This window comes from Boleophthalmus pectinirostris, unplaced genomic scaffold (assembly GCF_026225935.1).
Source record: "Boleophthalmus pectinirostris isolate CB_2022bp ecotype Guang Dong unplaced genomic scaffold, ASM2622593v1 HiC_scaffold_7, whole genome shotgun sequence".
In the NCBI taxonomy this organism is placed as follows: domain Eukaryota; kingdom Metazoa; phylum Chordata; class Actinopteri; order Gobiiformes; family Gobiidae; genus Boleophthalmus; species Boleophthalmus pectinirostris.
The window spans coordinates 38,886,162-38,905,048 of record NW_026571473.1 but is presented as its reverse complement, the minus strand read 5'-3'; the positions used below and the strand labels follow the sequence as shown (position 1 = coordinate 38,905,048).

Below are 18,887 nucleotides of genomic sequence, written 5' to 3'. Positions count from 1 at the left end.
CAGAGCTGCTTTAAAGTCTCTGAGCCACAGGAGCCAGTGCAGAGACCTGAGACCAGGACTTATGTGCTTGTACTTCCTAGTTCGAGTAAGGACCTGAGCTGCAGCGTTCTGGATGTTCTGCAGCGTCTCACAGCTCGTTTGGAGAGACCAGTGAGCAGACCATTACAGTATCTAACCTACTGGAGACAAACGCATGGATAAGTTTCTCCAAGTCTGATTTAGACAGTAAACCTTTGATTTTTGCTATGTTTTTTAGATGGTAAAAGGCTGCAGATGTTATTGATTTTATGTGACTGTTAAAGTTCAAGTCTGAGTCCATTATTACCCCTAGATTTCTTGCCTGATTTGAAGGTTTTAGAGAGAGAGACTGGAGGTGACTGCTGACACTGTCCCTTTGTTTCTGTGGACCAAACACTATGACTTCAGTCTTGTCAGAGTTTAGCTGGAGAAAGTTGTTTTGCATCCACACACTGATCTGTTGGATGCAAGTGACCAAGTGACTCCACTGGTCCATAGTCTCCTGCTGCCAGAGAGACGTAGATCTGAGTGTCGTCTGCATAATTGTGGTAGGACACATTATTGCTGCTTATTAACTGGCCTAATGGCAGCATGTAGAGATTGAACAACAGGGGGCCCAGGATTGACCCCTGAGGCCACCCACAGGTCAGGGCCATGTCATCTGAGACACAGTTTCCAATTTCAACAAAATACTTCCTGTCTTCTAGATAGGACTTGAACCAGTTTAGTACAGTACCAGAGATGCCCACCCAGTCCTCTAGTCTCTGTAAGAGGATCCCATGATCGACAGTGTCAAAAGCAGCACTCAGATCTAACAGGATCAAGACTGAGACTTTGCCTGCATCAGTGTTCAGGCGGATGTCATTTGTCACCTTGATAAGAGCAGTCTCAGTGCTGTGGAGGCTCTAAAACCTGACTGGAAAACATCAAAGGAGTTGTTCATTTGGAGAAAGTTCGTAAGCTGTTGGTAAACAGCTTTTTCAAGGACTTTGCCAAAAAACGGCAGATTTGAGATGGGTCGGAAATTGTTCAGTACTGTGGCATCAAGACTGCTCTTCTTTAGGAGAGGCTTAATGACCGCAGTTTTCAACGCATTTGGGAATGTTCCAGATTGAAGTGACATGTTAACTATGTGAGTGAGTGGTGAAAGTAAACTGTTGAGGACAGACTTTAGAAATCTAGTGGGTAACATGTCCAGGCAGCAAGTAGATGAACTCAGACTGGTAACGATCTCTAAAACAGTTTTGTCAGTTACAGGTGCAAAGTGATTCAGCTCTAAGTGTCTCTGTGGCTGCAGCTTGTTATTTGTGTTGTAGAATTGATGCATTTTTGATGCCCTGAACTTTGTCATTAAAGAAAACTGCAAACTCATTACATTTAGATGTGGAAATCAGTTCTAGTGGCAGTGGAGCTGGAGGGTTTGTTAATCTGTTCACTGTTGCAAACACGACACGAGAGTTGTTACTGCAATTACCAATAATGTCCGAAAAATACTTCTCTCTTGTTTTACTCAAAGTGTAGTTGTACATATGCATTGTTCCTCTGTAAATCTCATAATGAACCTGGAGGTTTGACTTGCGCCATTTCCGCTCAGCCTTCCGGCACTCCCTTTTCTGTGCCCTGACTGAGTCATCATTCCTCCATGGAGCTTTTTGCCTCTTTAACCATTTTAACCTTTATCGGGTTGTACGTAGAGAATCATTTTTGGAGAGTTTCAGGGACATAAACATGAAATGAGTATGATCACTTATCCTCAATATTTTCATTATTATATATCCAACTTCAGAATTTATGACCATGATTCCTGACCTAGAGTCTAGACTCTGAACCTGTTACTAAACAGTAATGTGGTGATGCCAGGTGGAGTCACAGAGCTGTGTGTGTCTCATGTTCCTCATGTTCCTCATGTTGTGTTTGACAGAGAACCTGGAGCTGGAGAAGCCTTGGAGGCCCATGGTTTGGCTCTCAGAGTAAGTGCCAAGTGGTGCAGTGGTGTAATCTGCATTTTACTATTATTGAGTACTGGTCCATCTCAAAAAATTAGAAAAGGGGGGCGCTAGCGAGCAAGACATGGAGTAGGACACAGTTCTCAGGGCTCCTGCAAAATCTGTAATATTATTTCATGAAACAGCTACTTTTGAACTGAAACCTGCACCAGAGTGACCCGCGACTACACACAACACGAAGCCTACTGTCCAAACCTGACCCGAACCCAAAATATTCTCTGAATTTTTGTATAATGAGGAGCTCCTGCAAATGAAAGCAAGTCCCAGTCTCGCGCACTCAGAGGTGAGCAGAGTTTGGATGTTTCGTGTGGACTTTTATTGGCAGAAGAACAGCGTCTGATCTGTGTCTGATGTGTTACGTGTTAAATCTGTGTTCTACCTGCCGAAGTACTCATCCCCTGACCGCTGGTCCATGTATCACTCCCTCGCTCACCATTCAGACCCCCACATGTAACACGTGCACGATGATGAAGGTGTGGAGAGGGCGTGGTCTGTCCTTTTATGGCGAGGTGGAGGTGTGGAGAGGGCGTGGTCTGTCCTTTTATGGTCAGGTGGAGGTGTGAGAGGGCGTGGTCTGTCCTTTTATGGTCAGGTGGAGGTGTGAGAGGGCGTGGTCTGTCCTTTTATGGTCAGGTGGAGGTGTGAGAGGGCGTGGTCTGTCCTTTTATGGTCAGGTGGAGGTGTGAGAGGGCGTGGTCTGTTCTTTCTTCTCTCTGTTAGTCTGTTCTGTTCTGTCTCTGTGCAGCAGGAGGCTGGAGCTCATGGACACTGTCTCCTCGTACAAGCCTCTCTGCAGCTCTGTGTCCAAGGTGAGGGTGCTGCTCGTGGGACCCGTGGGTGCCGGGAAGTCCAGCTTCTTCAACTCCATCAACTCCGTGTTCAAAGGTCATGTGACCAGCCAGGCCATGTCAGGATCCAGCGCCACCAGCCTCACCACACAGGTACTACACAAGACACCAAGATGGACACAACACCCAGGCCACCCACGTCTTATATCAACCTCCTGTTTATTATTTATGAATATGGTATTTTAATAGTAATTTTTTAACTTTTCACTGTTGAGAGGCTCGGAGCAGCAGAGCAAAAGAGACTTATTAGGCAGCAGACTGAAGTGTTTTCTGTCTCCTCAGTTCCGCACGTACTCAGTGAAAGCCGGGCGCGAAGGAAAGCAGATGCCAATCATCCTGTGTGACACCATGGGATTGGAGGACAGCACGGGGGCGGGGCTTGATATTGATGACATCAGCAGCATCCTCAAAGGTCACATGCCGGACTGTTACCAGGTAAAACTCTCTCTCCTTAATCAAACAAATGTTATATGACCTATGACCTAAACAACTCTCTTCTTCTCCTCTTCCTCTCCTCCTCGTCCTCAGTTCAATGCCTCTGCTCCTCTTCACTCTGAGACTCATGGATATCGTTCGTCTCCTGAGCTCAAAGACAAGATTCATTGTTTGGTCTTTGTCCTGGATGGATGTAAGATCTCCATCATGCCTGACAAACTGGAGGCCAAACTCGCCGCTGTGCGTCGCAAAGCCAACCTGCTGGGTCAGTGTGCGCCCCCTAGTGTCCACGTGTGGTGTGTACATGACTCTGAATGTGAGTGTGTCTGTGCAGGCATCCCTCAGCTGGCCCTGGTCACCAAAGTGGCGAGGCCTGTCCCATAGTGAAGGAGGATCTGACCAGTGTCTACAAGAGCCCATATATCAAGGACCTGGTAACGAGTCTTTATTTCAATCATAAGATAAGTGAAGAACAACTTTGGACCACTGCAAACTGTTACAAATGAATTAGTTTTGTTTTTCATGTGTTTGAAGACAGTCAGGTATAGTTCATCTAATGGTCCATTCAGACCATGGCGTCATAAAAATGTCCTAGACACCTCTATTTGGACGCCTTTGCATTTGAGTTTAGACGCCCCTGATGCGCGTCTTGGACGCCGTAGACGAACAGGATGCGCGACCGTTGCCCTAGAAACAAGAGCCCGGTCCCAGTCTTTTTTCTAAACAATGTCAGAGCAAACTGAGAAAGACTTTAGTGTTTTTATTACATAAAACCATCAGCGGAGGTGATCGGCTCGACGACTGCGGTGTATAAAGATGTATACTCCGCTAATGACGCTGGATCAGTCTTGATGTAGTCCTCGTGATCCGTTTGATGATTGTGGTGTATATATTTATTCTCCTCTAATGTTTGCGGCTCCGGTTCTTGAGTCTTTCTCTTTCTTCCTGATAATAACGCCGCTACGTCACTGGATACTCGTACCTGACTGGTCGATGTGGCGCTTCCAATGTGAAAAGTTTTAGTTTCTAGTTTTAGCATTTTCAACTTCTGACGCTGACGCCTGGGACACGCGTCTAGAGCGTCGGCGCCTGAACGCTCAAGACGTGCCGCACTGATGCCCAAAGACGCGCCGCAAAAACGCAGGACGCCCTAGACGCGCGTCCACATAAACTCTGCACAGAAACTGGACGCTCTGACGCCGCGGTCTGAACAGGTCTTAAGTTCTTTATACTGAGGGTTGTAAAGCTAAATAATAATAATAATAATAATCCAAATACTGTTTGTTGTTTAGTTGCAGGAGGCCAGTGCTCGTCTGGGTCTGCCTCTGTCCTGTGTTCTCCCTCTGAAGAACTACAGTGAGGAGCTGGAGCTGGAGTTTCCCGTGGACATCCTGGTACTTTCAGCTCTGCAGCAGATTCTGCGATTCGCCGATAATTACTTCGACGACTTCAGCGACCGCCTCAGCAACTCCAAAGTCAAATAATCGCCTCCTACCAGAAAGTGCACTCCGAAACTTCCAAAAATGTGCTTCTGCTAAACATGTTAAATAAAATAAGCTTCCTCACTCCAACTTTAAAGTGGTTCACTGCCATATCCACCAAAAGACCAACACTTTTCCATATATTTTCGATGTTTGTATCAACAGGCTCTGTGTATATCATATTTATACAAAGTAAGAGTTTTACAGCAACAAGTTTTACCACAATAAATACGTAGAACAGCTTTAGTGCACGCTCAAGTGGCCACTGTTTTCTCTGAATCATCCCTTTAAATATGGTATAAAAATAAAAATGACTTGACTTTGTTTCATTTTGAGAAAAATCTTAGAAATGAGGGAACAAAGGACTGACCTACGGAAGCCGAGAGGGGTCACAACAAACGCAAACGCCGCAACAAATGCAAATGCGACAACACAACAGAAAGCCACAACACACCAAAAAAAGCCACAACGGAAATGACCGCGGGACTCTATTTTAATGCAAACGCCGCAACAAATACAAACGCAAATGCTGCAACGCATTAAAAAGCCACAACATTAAAAAGCCACAACACATTAAAAAGCCACAACACACTAAAAAGCCACAGCACACTAAAAAGCCACAACGCATTAAAAAGCCACAACACGTTAAAAAGCCGCAACACGTTAAAAAGCAGAAACACGTTAAAAAGCCGCAACACGTTAAAAAGTCGCAACACGTTAAAAAGCCACAACACATTAAAAAGTGACAACACAACAAAAAGCCACAACACATTAAAAAGCCACAACACATTAAAAAGCCACAACGAAAGTGACCGCGGGACTCTATTTTCCATCGGACTGATCAAGCGGCAAGTGAAGAAGAAGAACTACAACGTGAAAAGTAAAGGAACGGAGAAGTTAGAAACGTAAGTTAAAAGTAATTTATTGTTTTATCATTATTGGTTTCATTTTGTGTTTCTTCTTCTTCGCTTGCCGCTCGATCGGTCCTTCAGAAAATAGAGTCCCGCGGTCACTTCCATTGTGGCTTTTTAATGTGTTGTGGCTTTTTAATGTGTTGTGGCATTTGCGTTTGTGTTGTGGCGTTTGTATTTGTTGCGACGTTTGCATTAAAATAGAGTCCCGCGGTCATTTCCGTTGTGGCTTTTTCATTTGTTGTAGCTTTTTAATGTGTTGTGGCTTTTTAATGTGTTGCAGCATTTGCATTTGTGTTGTGGCATTTGTATTTGTTGCGGCGTTTGCATTAAAATAGAGTCTCGCGGCCATTTCCGTTGTGGCTTTTTTTGGGTTGTTGTGGCTTTTTTTTGGGTTTGTTGTGGCTTTCTGTTGTGTTGCCGCATTTGTATTTGTTGTGGCGTTTGCGTTTGTTGTGACCCCTCTCGGCTTCCGTAGGTCAGTCTTTTGTTCCCTCATTTCTAAGGTTTTTCTCAAAATGAAACAAAGTCAAGTTATATGTTACGTGTTTGCGGTTAATACAAGACAGAATTAAAATAGTTGACTGTTGATATGTTATTTTATTTTATTTCCACTTGTTTTAATTTCAAGAGTAGTGTTATTTTGCCACTGTTCGGTAATAAAAAGAATGAGAACGACACAATTAAAGTTTGAGTTTATTAAGTTGGATTCTGTTCATTTCAATGCTCTGATCGTACGATAAACATGACACCAAAACGACTCTCGCACTGTTCAAACCAAATGAAGACATACAAATTGGCTATTGTCCTTCTTTTTTTTAAAACAACAATTAGTCATTTAAAATACAAAATAAAAGTTCTGTGCTCGAGAAAAAAAAAAGGTTTACGCACATGGCAAAAGTGTGGGGTTAGTACAGACTCGCTCCCTTCAGTCGTCGAAACGAACAACGTACAGTTTGTCACGTTTCTCCGTCGACGCGTTATGGCTTTGACCGGAATGTTCCACACTATGGCATTAAAACGTATCGGAACGGAGTCGAGCGGGCGGCGCCTTAAGGCAGAGTCACAGGTCCGATCCGCTCACGGCGACGAAAACACTTGGAATTTAAAGAAGAAAAAAAAAAACGAAAACCTGCGAGAAGAGGTTTTTTTTAGAGTCATCCATGCGTGTTTGAATCATCTAGCGATCTCTCCCGGGCCCTTTTTTTCAAACCCACTCATGCTCCCGCGCGACGATTCTCCGTAAATGTAGGAAAAAAAAAAAAAAAAAAAAGCACGACGCAAAACGATACGCGACGTCTTCACGAACCTGATAAGATGTGCTGTAGTTTTATAAGCGCGCTGGAGGGGGAGCGACTTAGCACGAAGAGCAAACGGACGGGAGACGAAAAAAACAAAAGTGAAGCTTATGAAACTGTTATGATGGTTATGGTGAATATAACAATTTCAAAAACAATAAAAGGAACACAGCGATCTAAATAAACGATGTGTTACCGTTAAAAACACATCTGGGGAATTTTTTTCAAATTAAAACTTAAAATAAAACAAAAAAATCTAAATTTACTGGGAGTAATTTTGTGATAACTTCAGAAGGATCCACATTTGATAAATAAATACAACTTTTGCTCGGATAACAGTTCAAGACGTTTGGAAATAAGCGAATTTCCGGTGAAGTAAACAGAGTTAGACAAATTATAAAACACAAATTAATTCAAAATATTTATAAAAGGAAAAATTTAAGAATTACAACGACGTCTAGATGAAGAAACTGAAGCATTTTCTCAGTTTTCCCAGATTTTGTGTCAGAGCCCAAAGGAAGTCGTCATCCGCAAGTTTCCAAACGTCTTCCGGGTTTGAAAGTAAAAGTTAATCTGTGTGTCATTCGTTCATTCGTTTTTCAAAACAAAAAACAAAAAAAAACAGTTTTCTTCATTATTTGTCTCCAAAACCAAAATGAAAAAAAAAACAGATCATGATTCGTTTTTTCAGTTTTCGATTTTGGGTTTAAATGAACAAAAAACAAAACAAAATGGATAATGGCCATTAAACGTTTCCGTGACTTGAACTGAGATGCCGGACTGAACCAGGACTGAACCAGGACTAAACCAAGACTAGGCCAGGACTAAACCAGGACTAAACCGTTTTCAGTCCTGGTCTGGTCCCAGTCTGGTCCCAGTCTCAGTCCCGGTCTGGTCTCGGTCGCAGTCTGGTCGTCTCGGTCCCAGTCTCAATCATGGTCTGGTCCTGGTCTGGTCCCAGTCTCAGACCTGGTCTCAATCACGGTCTGGTGTCGTTCTGGTCTCGGTCTGCTCCCAGTCTGGTCCCAGTCTCAGTCCCGGTCTGGTCTCAGTCCCAGTCTGGTCTTGGTCGCAGTCTGGTCGTCTCAGTCCCAGTCTCAATCATGGTCTGGTCCTGGTCTGGTCTCGGTCTGGTCCCGGTCTGGTCCCGGTCTGGTCCCGGTCTGGTCCCGGTCTGGTCCCGGTCTCAATCATGGTCTGGCCTCTGTCTGGCCTCGGTCTGGTGCAGGTCTGATCCCAGTCTGGTCCCAGTCTCAGTCCCGGTCTGGTCCTGGTCTAAGTCCTGGTCTCAGCCCCGGTCTGGATCCTGTCTGATCCCAGACCTGGTTTAGTCCTGGTTTAGTCCAGTATCGCAATTTAAGTCACGTAAACGGGAAACGGTCGTTATTCTTTTTTTTTTCCATTTTCAATTGAAACACAAAATTGAAAACAGAAAAAAACAAATCATTATCAGTTTTTTCATTTTGGGTTGGGTTTTCATTTCTTATTTTTATTTTATTTTATATTGAAACACAAATGAACAAACGATACAGGGATTGAAATAGACGTCGAAATCAGTTTTTTTGTTTGACACTAAAACGGAAAAATGAAATAAACTGTTTTCCCATTTTATTGTTTTTCGTTCTTAATTGAAATCCCCAAAAAACAAATAATACACGGAGCTCTTGTGTGTTATTCTTATATTATTATTACAAACTTAACACCAATTTGTCACAACATTTGGACTGATGAACAATTATGGCACATTACGGTGAAAAAAAACTGTACCTGATTTTTATTTTTATTTTTTTTTCATGTATTTGAGCAAAACGTGACTTTCCCCAGAACAGATATTTTCATTAAGCAGCTCTTGAGGTCAAAATAACTCCCTGTGTACTTTCCGCAGCTAATTATAACGCTTTTTCTTGCCCGATAATCAGGAAGTGCACGTTAGCATGGTAGTTGTTGATAACTTTCCCCACTCTGGTCTCTGAAAAGCGTTTAGAAACTCATCGTGGTGAATAATGACACAGTGAAAATCAGGTTTAACGAAAAGAAAACGGTCGACAGGTGGAGCTCGGAGTAGAGTCGCTGCTCCTCCACGCTGAGCATCGCCAGAGGAGGTGTCTGGGGAGGGGGAAGTCCGCACATTTTTGCCTGGACGGGAGAAAAAAGGAAGCAGTGGAAACTACAACCGAACATTTGGCTGGATTAAAAAAAAAAACTAAAAATCTTCAAAACGAACTTCGTCTCGAACAAACGTTTCGCAATTTACGTCCTTACAACTAAAACGGCGAGAAGTTTCAACCGTAAACCGTTCGAAGAAGTGGACGAAGTGAGCGTGACGTCACCCGCGGCGTCCCAAAGCAGCCAAACGAAGCTCATCGAGGCCAAATCTGCAACCAGGAACCGACCATATTTGGAAATCCACCACGGCCCTAAATTTATTATTTTTAGAGTTTTTTGAGAAAAACAGATTTTTCGGCCAGAGCCTTGTGGACACCGTTAACTTAAGAGTCTTGTTGGACCCAGTAGATTTTATTCACTTGAGCAAATATTCCACAGATTTTATTTTAACTGGTGTTGTCACATTTTAAAATTGGGTACAAGTTGAAATTTCTGACATTGGGGCAAATGATGCAGCTTAATGGACGCACTTCCGGCTCCGTTCCACTTCGTATTGAGAAAACGTGGCCTCTTTCTCCGTACATGCTGCTGTCAGACTCCTTATTTTGGTCTTAAAATGTTCGTATTCACCTGCTCTTCATGACCCCGGCGTTTTTATTTCGGTATTTTGTCCGTAAATCCTGACCTATTCCTTCTAAGGAGCTCTAAATTCACCCTCGATGAGCTTCATTTGACTGGAGCTGACGTCGCTTTCCTTCAGTCCTCTTCTTTACAGTTTTTAAAATTTTTTTTAAAGACACGGTGCGATTTTGTACGATTTCGAGACGTCAACGAACGAACCGTGAAGCGAATTCCCCCCCGTCGACGTTCGAACTCCTTCTCGACGTTGGGAAATAAAACCGTTGTCGAAAATAAAACGTATTTACACTTTTAGTCACTTGGCGTCACAAACTGTGCTTTCGAAGGCGTTTGGATCCGGTCGGTACAAAAAAATCCCGGTCGCTTTAAAACATTTGTACAATATTAAAAAAAAAAAAAAAAATGACAAGATCGCAATGAGGACTTACAAAGCACTTTCTATGTTTTTCTTTCTAAAGGTGCACTACGGGACTTTTCTGGTCGTCTCCGCGGTGACGCTGTAGCTTCGGCAGGAATGTTCCGCAGTGCGACAACAACACGCGGCCCAAGTTTACGGGTCAGATCGGAAAGTGTGCTTTTACAAAAAATAAAAACGGCCATAAGTTGAAGAAATGCAAGTTTAAGTTTAATGCCGTATTGTGGAACATTCCGGGCAAAGCGAGAGGTGTGTCTATGTCCAGAAAAGTTCCACAGTGCGCCTTTAAAGTTCTGGGTAAATTCTTCGTATGTCTGCCACCTGCTCGTCTCCATGAGCCTGAAATGTTCCGTGATGTGGCATTTCGGTTTTAGTGGCTTGAAAGACACGTGTGTTTTTACTGTGAGCGGATCGCCTCTCCACAGATCTGACCTGAACCAGGACTAAACCAGGACTGAACCAGGACTGAACTGGGACTAGGCCAGGACTAAACCAGGTCTAGACCAGGACTAAACCAGGTCTAAATTAGGACTGAACCAGGACTAAATCGGGACAAAATCGGGACTAAATCGGGACTGAACTGGGACTAAACCAGGACTAGGACTGAACCAGGACTAGGACTAGGACCAGGACTGAACCAGGACTGAACCAGGACTAAACCAGGACTGGACCAGGACTAAACCAGGACTAGACCAGGACTACCAGGACCAGGACTAGGACCAGGACTAAACCAGGACTAAACAGGACTAAACCAGGGGAAAACCAGGACTAAACCAGGACTAAACCAGGACTGGACCAGGACTAAAGGACAGGACTAAACCAGGACTAAACCGGGACTAAACCGGGACTGGACCGGGACTAAACCGGGACTAAACCGGGACTAGACCAGGACTAAACCGGGACTAGACCAGGACTGAACCAGGACTAAACCAGGACTAAACCAGGTCTGGGATCAGACTGGAACTGAGACCGGGACCGAGACAAGGACCAGACCAAGACTAAAAACAGTTCAGTCCTGGTTCCGTTTTTTTCCATTTTTCATTTAAACATTTTTTTTTTTTTTTTTTAAGCGTAATACATTTTTACTCAGAATTAAATGATTTTTATTCGGAATTAAATCTCTCATGTAAACGTGGCGACTGCGGAACATTCCAGAGAAAGTCGTTCCCGCTCTTTGGCGAGACGAGCAGGCGGCGTGTTCCCCACCGGAAAAGTTCCACAGTGCGTCTTTAAAGCTGCAGACGGTGCTTTTGAATTAGTAAATAAAAAAGGTGATCCTGCAGTGGCGACGTTTGGCCACCGGGCGGAGCTGCAGCCCAGGGAAAAACAAAAAAACACCAGTCGCTCCTCCTCCTTTTGGCCTTAAGACTTTGGGACGCTGCAAAAGTCCGGAGAGTCTGCAGAGTCCTGGGACGGACCGAGGGGACGGACCGGGACCGGGGGGGGGGGTTATGCCGGGCCGTCCTTCGGGGAGGACGGGGTCTGCTGCGAGGAAGAGGACGAGGAGGACGGAGAGGAAGAGGAGGAAGACTTGAGGGAGCCCAGAGTTTTGCTGAACCAGGAGTTTTTGGCGGCCTGGACTTCGCTCATCAGGACTCCTCTCTGATGCTCCAGCTCCTGAACAAACACAAACACAACACGGATAAAAGACCGGGACTAAACCAGGACTAAAACAGGTCTAAAACTAGGCACTGAACCAGGACTGAACCAGGACTAAAACTAGGACTAAAACAGGTCTAAAAAAGGTCTAAACCAGGTCTAAACCAGGACTAAACCAGGTCTAAACCAGGACTGAACCAGGACTAAACCAGGACTAAAACTAGGACTAAAACAGGTCTAAAACTAGGACTAAAACAGGTCTAAACCAGGACTGAACAAGGACTGAACCAGGACTGAACCAGGACTGAACCAGGACTAAACCAGGTCTAAAACCAGATTAACCAGGACTAAACTAGGTCTAAACCAGGTCTAGACCAGGCCTAAAACAGGTCTAAACCAAGACTAAACCAGAACTGAACCAGATCTAAGACAGGACTAAACCAGAAATGAACCAGGACTAAACCAGGTCTAAACCAGGCCTAAACCAGGTCTAAACCAGGTCTAAACCAGGACTAAACTAGGTCTAAACCAGGCCTAAACCAGGTCTAAACCAGGTCTAAACCAGGACTAAAAATAGGTCTAAACCAGGTCTAAACCAGGTCTAAAATCAGGTCTAAACCAGGTCTAAACCAGGTCTAAACCAGGCCTAAACCAGGTCTAAACCAGGTCTAAACCAGGACTAGACCAGGACTAAACCAGGACTAGACCAGGTGTAGACCAGGTGTAGACCAGGACTAGACCAAGACCTAGACCAGGTGTAGACCAGGTGTAGACCAGGTGTAGACCAGGTGTAGACCAGGACTAGACCAGGACTAGACCAGGTGTAGACCAGGACTAGACCAGGTGTAGACTAGACCAGGTGTAGACCAGGACTAGACCAGGTGACTAGACCAGGTGTAGACCAGGTAGACCAGGACTAGACCAGGACCAGGTGTAGACCAGGACTAGACCAGGACTAGACCAGGACTAGACCAGGTGCAGACCGTGAGCTGGTCTGACCTGGATGCGACAGCGAGCCTCCACCAGTTGTAGTTTGGTCTGTGCCAGCTCCAGCTCCAGGTGTCGGAGTTGTTCCTTCAGCCCGTCGTGCTCCTCGTCCGCGGGCTCCGTGTGAGCGCCGCCTCCTCTGGGAGAGCCGGGCCGGAGCGGGTCTGTGGAGGAGAAGAGCCCTCTGCAGCGCTCGCAGCCCGACACTTTACTCTGAAACACGAGCAACACAAACACAACAACGTCAGCGCTTTCGTGGTTGGCTGCTCTTGTGGCTGACTGCTGGCACGCTGAGCGGTTTTGAAACGTTTTTAAAAGTTCGTCAAGTCCGGAAAAAAAAAAAAACGAAAAACAAAAACAAAAAAATTTGTTTATTTATACTCCGCGAATGACACTGGTTTAGTCCTGGTCCAGTCCTGGGTTAATCCTAATTCAGTCCTGGTTTAGTCCTGGTTTAGTCCTGGTTTAGTCCTGGTTTAGTCCTGGTTTAGTCCTGGTCTAGTCCTGGTCTAGTCCTGGTCTAGTCCTGGTCTAGTCCTGGTTCAGTCCTGGCCTAGTCCTGGTCTAGTTCTGATTTAGTCCTGGTCTAGTCCTGGTTCAGTCCTGGTCTAGTCCTAGTCTAGTCCTCATTCGGTCCTGGTTCAGTCCTGGTTTAGTCCTGGTTTAGTCCTGGTCTCGTCCTGGTTTAGTCCTGGTTCAGTCCTTAGTCCTGGTCTAGTCTGTTTAGTCCTGGTCTAGTCCTGGTTTCAGTCCTGGTCTAGTCCTAATTTAGTCCTGGTTCAGTCCTGGTTCAGTCCTGGTTCATTCCTGGTTCATTCCTGGTTCAGTCCTGGTTTAGTCCTGGTTAGTCCTGGTTCCTGGTCCTGGTTCAGTCCTGGTTTAGTCCTGGTTTAGTCCTGGTTTAGTCCTGGTTTAGTCCTGGTTCAGTCCTGGTTCAGTCCTGGTTTAGTCCTGGTTTAGACCTGGTTTAGTCCTGGTCTCATCCTGGTTTAGTCCTGGTTTAGTCCTGGTTCACTCCTGGTTCAGTCCTGGTTCAGTCCTGGTTCTACTCCTGGTTTAGTCCTGGTTTCAGTCCTGGTTCAGTCCTGGTTCAGTCCTGGTTCTCGTCCTGGTCTAGTCCTGGTTTAGTCCTGGTCAGTCCTGGTTCAGTCCTGGTTTAGTCCTGGTTTAGTCCTGGTCTAGTCCTGGTTTAGTCCTGGTTCAGTCCTGGTTCAGTCCTGGTTCAGTCCTGGGTCCTGGTCTAGTCCTGGTCTAGTCCTGGTTTAGTCCTGGTCTCGTCCTGGTTTAGTCCTGGTTCAGTCCTGGTCTAGTCCTGGTTAGTCCTGGTTCAGTCCTGGTCTCAGTCCTGGTCTAGTCCTGGTTCAGTCCTGGTTTAGTCCTGGTCTGTCCTGTCTAGTCCTGGTCTTAGTCCTGGTTCAGTCCTGGTCAGTCCTGGTTTAGTCCTGGTTTAGTCCTGGTCTCGTCCTGGTCCAGTCCTGGTTTAGTCCTGGTTTAGTCCTGGTCTAGTCCTGGTTTAGTCCTTCTTCCGGACGCCGCTCTGGTCTGAACGGATCCTTAAAAAGTCCAAAAAATCTATCAAAATATGAAATAAATGAGCCTGACCCGGACCATGTCCAGCTCCTCTTTGGTGGCGGCCTGATGCTTCTCCAGCCTCGTGCTGAGCTGAGAGCAAATCTGAAAAACACAAAAACACAAAAAACACAAACTTCACTTCAGACGGTTTCACTTTTCCTGCCGCCGTCACTTTTCCCGTCTCTGGTTTTACTGCGGCACCTGTTTGTACTCGGCGATGATGGCGGTGGTTTTCTTGATCTCACACTCGGCCTTTTCCAGCTCCCGTCTGAACACCTCCTTCAGCTGAAACCCAAGAAAAATAAATAACAACAACAAAAAATGAGATCGGGAGAGATTCGAGGATTTATCGTCACTTGCCACGTTCACACGAGGCTTTAATTCCAAATAAAGAAGAATTCTGCTTTAAAAACACTTTCGATTATTCAGGATTTAAAAAGTAAGTGGCTGGTTTAAGTCCATGTGTCGTTCGTTCATTCGTTTTTCAAAATAAAACCAAAAATAAGAAAACGAAAAAAAAAACAACAATTTTCTTCATTATTTGTCTCCAAAATCAAAATGCAAAAAAAAACAAAACAAAAAACAAAAACAGATAATGATTCTTTTTTTCAGTTTTCGATTTTGTGTTTAAATGAAAAATGAAAAAAATAACCGTTTTCAGTCTTGGTCTCAGTCCCAGTCTGAGCCTGGTCCTGGTCTCAGTTACAGTCTGATCCCAGACCTGGTTTAGTCCTGGTTTAGTCCTCATTTAGTCCTGGTTTAGTCCTGGTTTAGTCCTCATTTAGTCCTGGTTTAGTCCTGGTTTAGTCCTCATTTAGTCCTGGTTTAGTCCTGGTTTAGTCCTGGTTTAGTCCTCATTTAGTCCTGGTTTAGTCCTGGTTTAGTCCTCATTTAGTCCTGGTTTAGTCCTGGTTCAGTCCTGGTTTAGTTCTGGTTCAGTCCTGGTTCAGTCCCGGTTCAGTTCTTGTTTAGTCCTGTTTTAGTCCTGGTTTAGACGTGGTCTAGTCTTAGGTTAGTCCTGGTTTAGATCTGGTTTAGTCCTGGTTTAGTTCTAGGTTGGTCCTGGTTTAGTCCTGTTTTAGTCCTGGTTTAGTCTTAGTTTATTCCTGAGTTAGTCCTAGGCTAGTCCTGGTTTAGACCTGGTTTAGTCTTGGTTTAGTCCTAAATTAATCCTATGTTAGTCCTAGTTTAGTCCTGGTTCAGTCCTGTTTTAGTCCTGGGTTAGTCCTGGTTTAGTCCTGGTCCAGTCCTGGTTCAGTCCTGGTTCAGTCCTGGTTTAGTCCTGGTTTAGTCCTAGTTCAGTCCTGGTTTAGTCCTGGTCCAGTCCTGGTTCAGTCCTGGTTCAGTCCTGGTTCAGTCCTGGTTCAGTCCTGGTTTAGTCCTAGTTCAGTCCTGGTTTAGTCCTGGTTTAGTCCTAGTTCAGTCCTGGTTTAGTCCTGGTCCAGTCCTAGTTCAGTCCTGGTTTAGTCCTAGTTCAGTCCTGGTTTAGTCCTGGTCTAGTCCTGGTCTAGTCCTGGTCTAGTCCTGGTTTAGTCCTGGTCTAGTCCTGGTTTAGTCCTGGTTTAGTCCTGGTTTAGTCCTGGTCTAGTCCTGGTCTAGTCCTGGTTTAGTCCTGGTTTAGTCCTGGTTTAGTCCTGGTTCAGGTCAGATCTGTGGAGAGGCGACCCGCTCACAGTAAGAGGCACTAAAACTTAAATGCCACACTAAGGAACATTTCAGGCAACGCAAAAAACACTGTGTAACTTTTCTGGACATAGACACACTTCCTGCTTTCCCTGGAATGTTCCACAATACGGCATTAAACTTAAACTTGCATTTCTTCAACTTATGGGCGTTTTTATTTTGGGAAAACACACAATAAAAAGCACACTTTCCACGGATCTGACCCGTAACTTGGGCCGCGTGTTGTCGCCTGTCGGTCTCCACGGAGGTAAATAAGTTTAATGTCATACTGCGGAACATTCCTGCCAAAGCTACAGCATCGGCACCAACCTCGATTCGGAATAATTATTAATATATTTTAATAAAGAACAATTTATTCGGAATTTAAAAAAACATCATGTACACGTGGACATTGTCACGAGTAACAGAATTTAAAGGTTGTATGGAGGATTTTTTTTGTTTCAAATTGTCAGTGATAGATTATAGATGCAGTCGCCTTGTAATTATGACCAAAAAAAAGAGAATAAAAATTCATCAACTCTGGACGTGGTGGGGCTAAACATTTGCCAATAGATAACGACACTGCCTCGTTATCTGTGAGCTGACAGGCTGTCAATCAAACTCCCTACGTTTCTAGTGTAACTGACTTGCCTGCGCCGCCGGTACGTGGTTTACGTACGACTGTCACACAGTCCACAGACGCAAGACGCACAGACGCTGTTTACTCCACCAACGCAACAGTTCTTAGCGGCTTTTTTTGACCTATATCTTCCTCGCAGTTCGCACAAAGTTTGTTGCAATGGCGACAAGAATCCAGGAGCAGTTCGCCGCAAAAGAAAGTCCGTTTTTGAGGTCGATGAAAGAAGAAGACAAGGGGAAAAGCAGCGAAGCCAAACTAAGGTGATTCTTGGAGATTCATTCCAGCGATGGTGCGACTGAAGCAGACGAAGGGTCTAAAGCTCAGGTGTCAAACGTCTGGCCCTCCAAGACCTTTAATCTGGCCTTTTCTATTAAAATGTTGTTAATTTTCTGTGGTGTTTATCACAGCAGCGTCTCCAGCGTCTCTGTACGTGGCCCCTCCCACCAGAGCAGCACAAATGAAGACTTGTCTCTTTCCAAACGCTCTTAAAGGACGATCGTTTTGACTGTTGACCGTGACACCCTCATCAGAAAAATGTCCAACATGAGAAAAGTGGAGCCGAGTGCAGAATTTTACAACAAAAATTTTAATTATTCCTATTTCTACAAGTTAATTTTAAACAAGTTCATGTTAAAACATTGTGTTGAAATTGTATTTTTCTTAAAGTTTCAGGTTGTTCATAACATTATTTTGTAAAAGAAAGAGTTCATCATTTAAAAAAAAATTCTGTAATAGATTTGTGTTTCTCTGCACAAATATTTGAACTTATTGTTATTTTGGGGGTTTATATGACATGAGTTTTCTGATCCGGCCCCTTTGGGATCAAAGTCGGTTGGATACGGCCCCTGGACCAAAATGAGTTTGACACTCCTGGACTAAAGACTGACGCACTGGACAGGAAACTTCTGCTTATTATGAAAACTTACTTTATTTCCAAGAGTTAGACAAACGTTTTTCAGGACACGAATGTGATATCCTATGTCTGAAAACGTAATTTTCAATGCAAAGAAAGAGTCCGCTTGCTGCTGCGTGTTGTAGTAGTAGTTTCATTCGCACTGAATCTCCGCGCACCTTCTCTGCTCCTCTCCCCGCTCCCCGTTTCGTTCTTCTTCCTGCTCATCACTTCTTTTCTGCGCACGAAATCTCCGCGCCCCCCCTCCCCCGCTCCTCACTTCTCCGCCTTGCCTAACCAACACTGTAGTTAGTTGTTTACAAGTCATGTGCAGCGGCTGTAAACAAACCTGTTTGTGGCGTAAGGAGGAGGAGGGAGGAGGTGTTTCTACGTAGGAGCTGTAGGGGAGGGGAGGTGGTTTCACACATGCGCAACATTTGAAAAAGGACAAACAGTCGCTGGATTTCTCGTTCCTTGGAAAATCCTCTATACAACCTTTAAATATTAGTGCGGCGTTTGGTGTTTAGTAAAAATACAGAATCAGACAGAAGAGAATCAGTGAGTTTTTCTGTCATAAAGTCTGTGTGTTTTTTTCTGACCTGAGCCGTTTCTTCTTCATGTCGTCTTTTCTCTTCCTCCGTCTCCACCAGCCTCTGTTTTGTGCTCAGCAGCTCTTTGTTCAACACATCAGCCTTATCCTCTGCCTGAACGAACGCACAAACACACAACATCAACGCACAAACACACAACATCAACACAACAACACACAACACACAACATGAACAACAACACACAACATCATCAACAACAACACATACAAACACACAACATCAACGCACAAACACACAACATCATCAACAACATGAACATACAAACACACAACAACATCAACGCACAAACACACAACATCAACGCACAAACACACAACATCAACGCACAAACACACAACATGAACACACAACACACAACATCACAACATGAACACACAAACACACAAACATGACACACACAAACACAAACAACACAACAACAACAAACACACAACAACATCAACGCACAAACACACAACATCAACACACAAACACACAACATCAACACACAAACACACAACATCAACGCACAAACACACAACATCAACGCACAAACACACAACATCAACACACAAACACACAACATCAACGCACAAACACACAACATCAACGCACAAACACACAACATGAACACACAAACACACAACAACATCAACAACATGAACATACAAACATACAAACACACAACATGAACACACAAACACACAACATGAACACACAAACACACAACATCAACACACAAACACACAACATGAACACACAAACACACAACAACATCAACAACATGA

General features: G+C 44.5%; 1 protein-coding gene and 1 pseudogene across 2 annotated transcripts in view; one reads left to right on the top strand and one right to left on the bottom strand.

Moving 5' to 3' along the window:
• Positions 1-6,402, top strand: part of LOC110174682 (interferon-induced protein 44-like) — a 12,834-nt pseudogene extending 6,432 nt beyond the window's left edge.
• Positions 6,403-10,974: 4,572 nt separating this feature from the next.
• Positions 10,975-18,887, bottom strand: part of rabgap1l2 (RAB GTPase activating protein 1-like 2) — a 63,980-nt gene continuing 56,067 nt past the window's right edge. For both annotated transcript variants that reach the window (XM_055165193.1, XM_055165192.1), the window contains 5 exons: positions 18,109-18,213; positions 14,517-14,600; positions 14,346-14,417; positions 12,756-12,956; positions 10,975-11,774 (listed from right to left, as the gene is read on the bottom strand). In XM_055165193.1, coding sequence (XP_055021168.1) covers positions 11,607-11,774; positions 12,756-12,956; positions 14,346-14,417; positions 14,517-14,600; positions 18,109-18,213 — 630 coding nt within the window. In that variant the 3' untranslated portion in view covers positions 10,975-11,606. The remainder of the gene's footprint in view (positions 11,775-12,755; positions 12,957-14,345; positions 14,418-14,516; positions 14,601-18,108; positions 18,214-18,887) is intronic.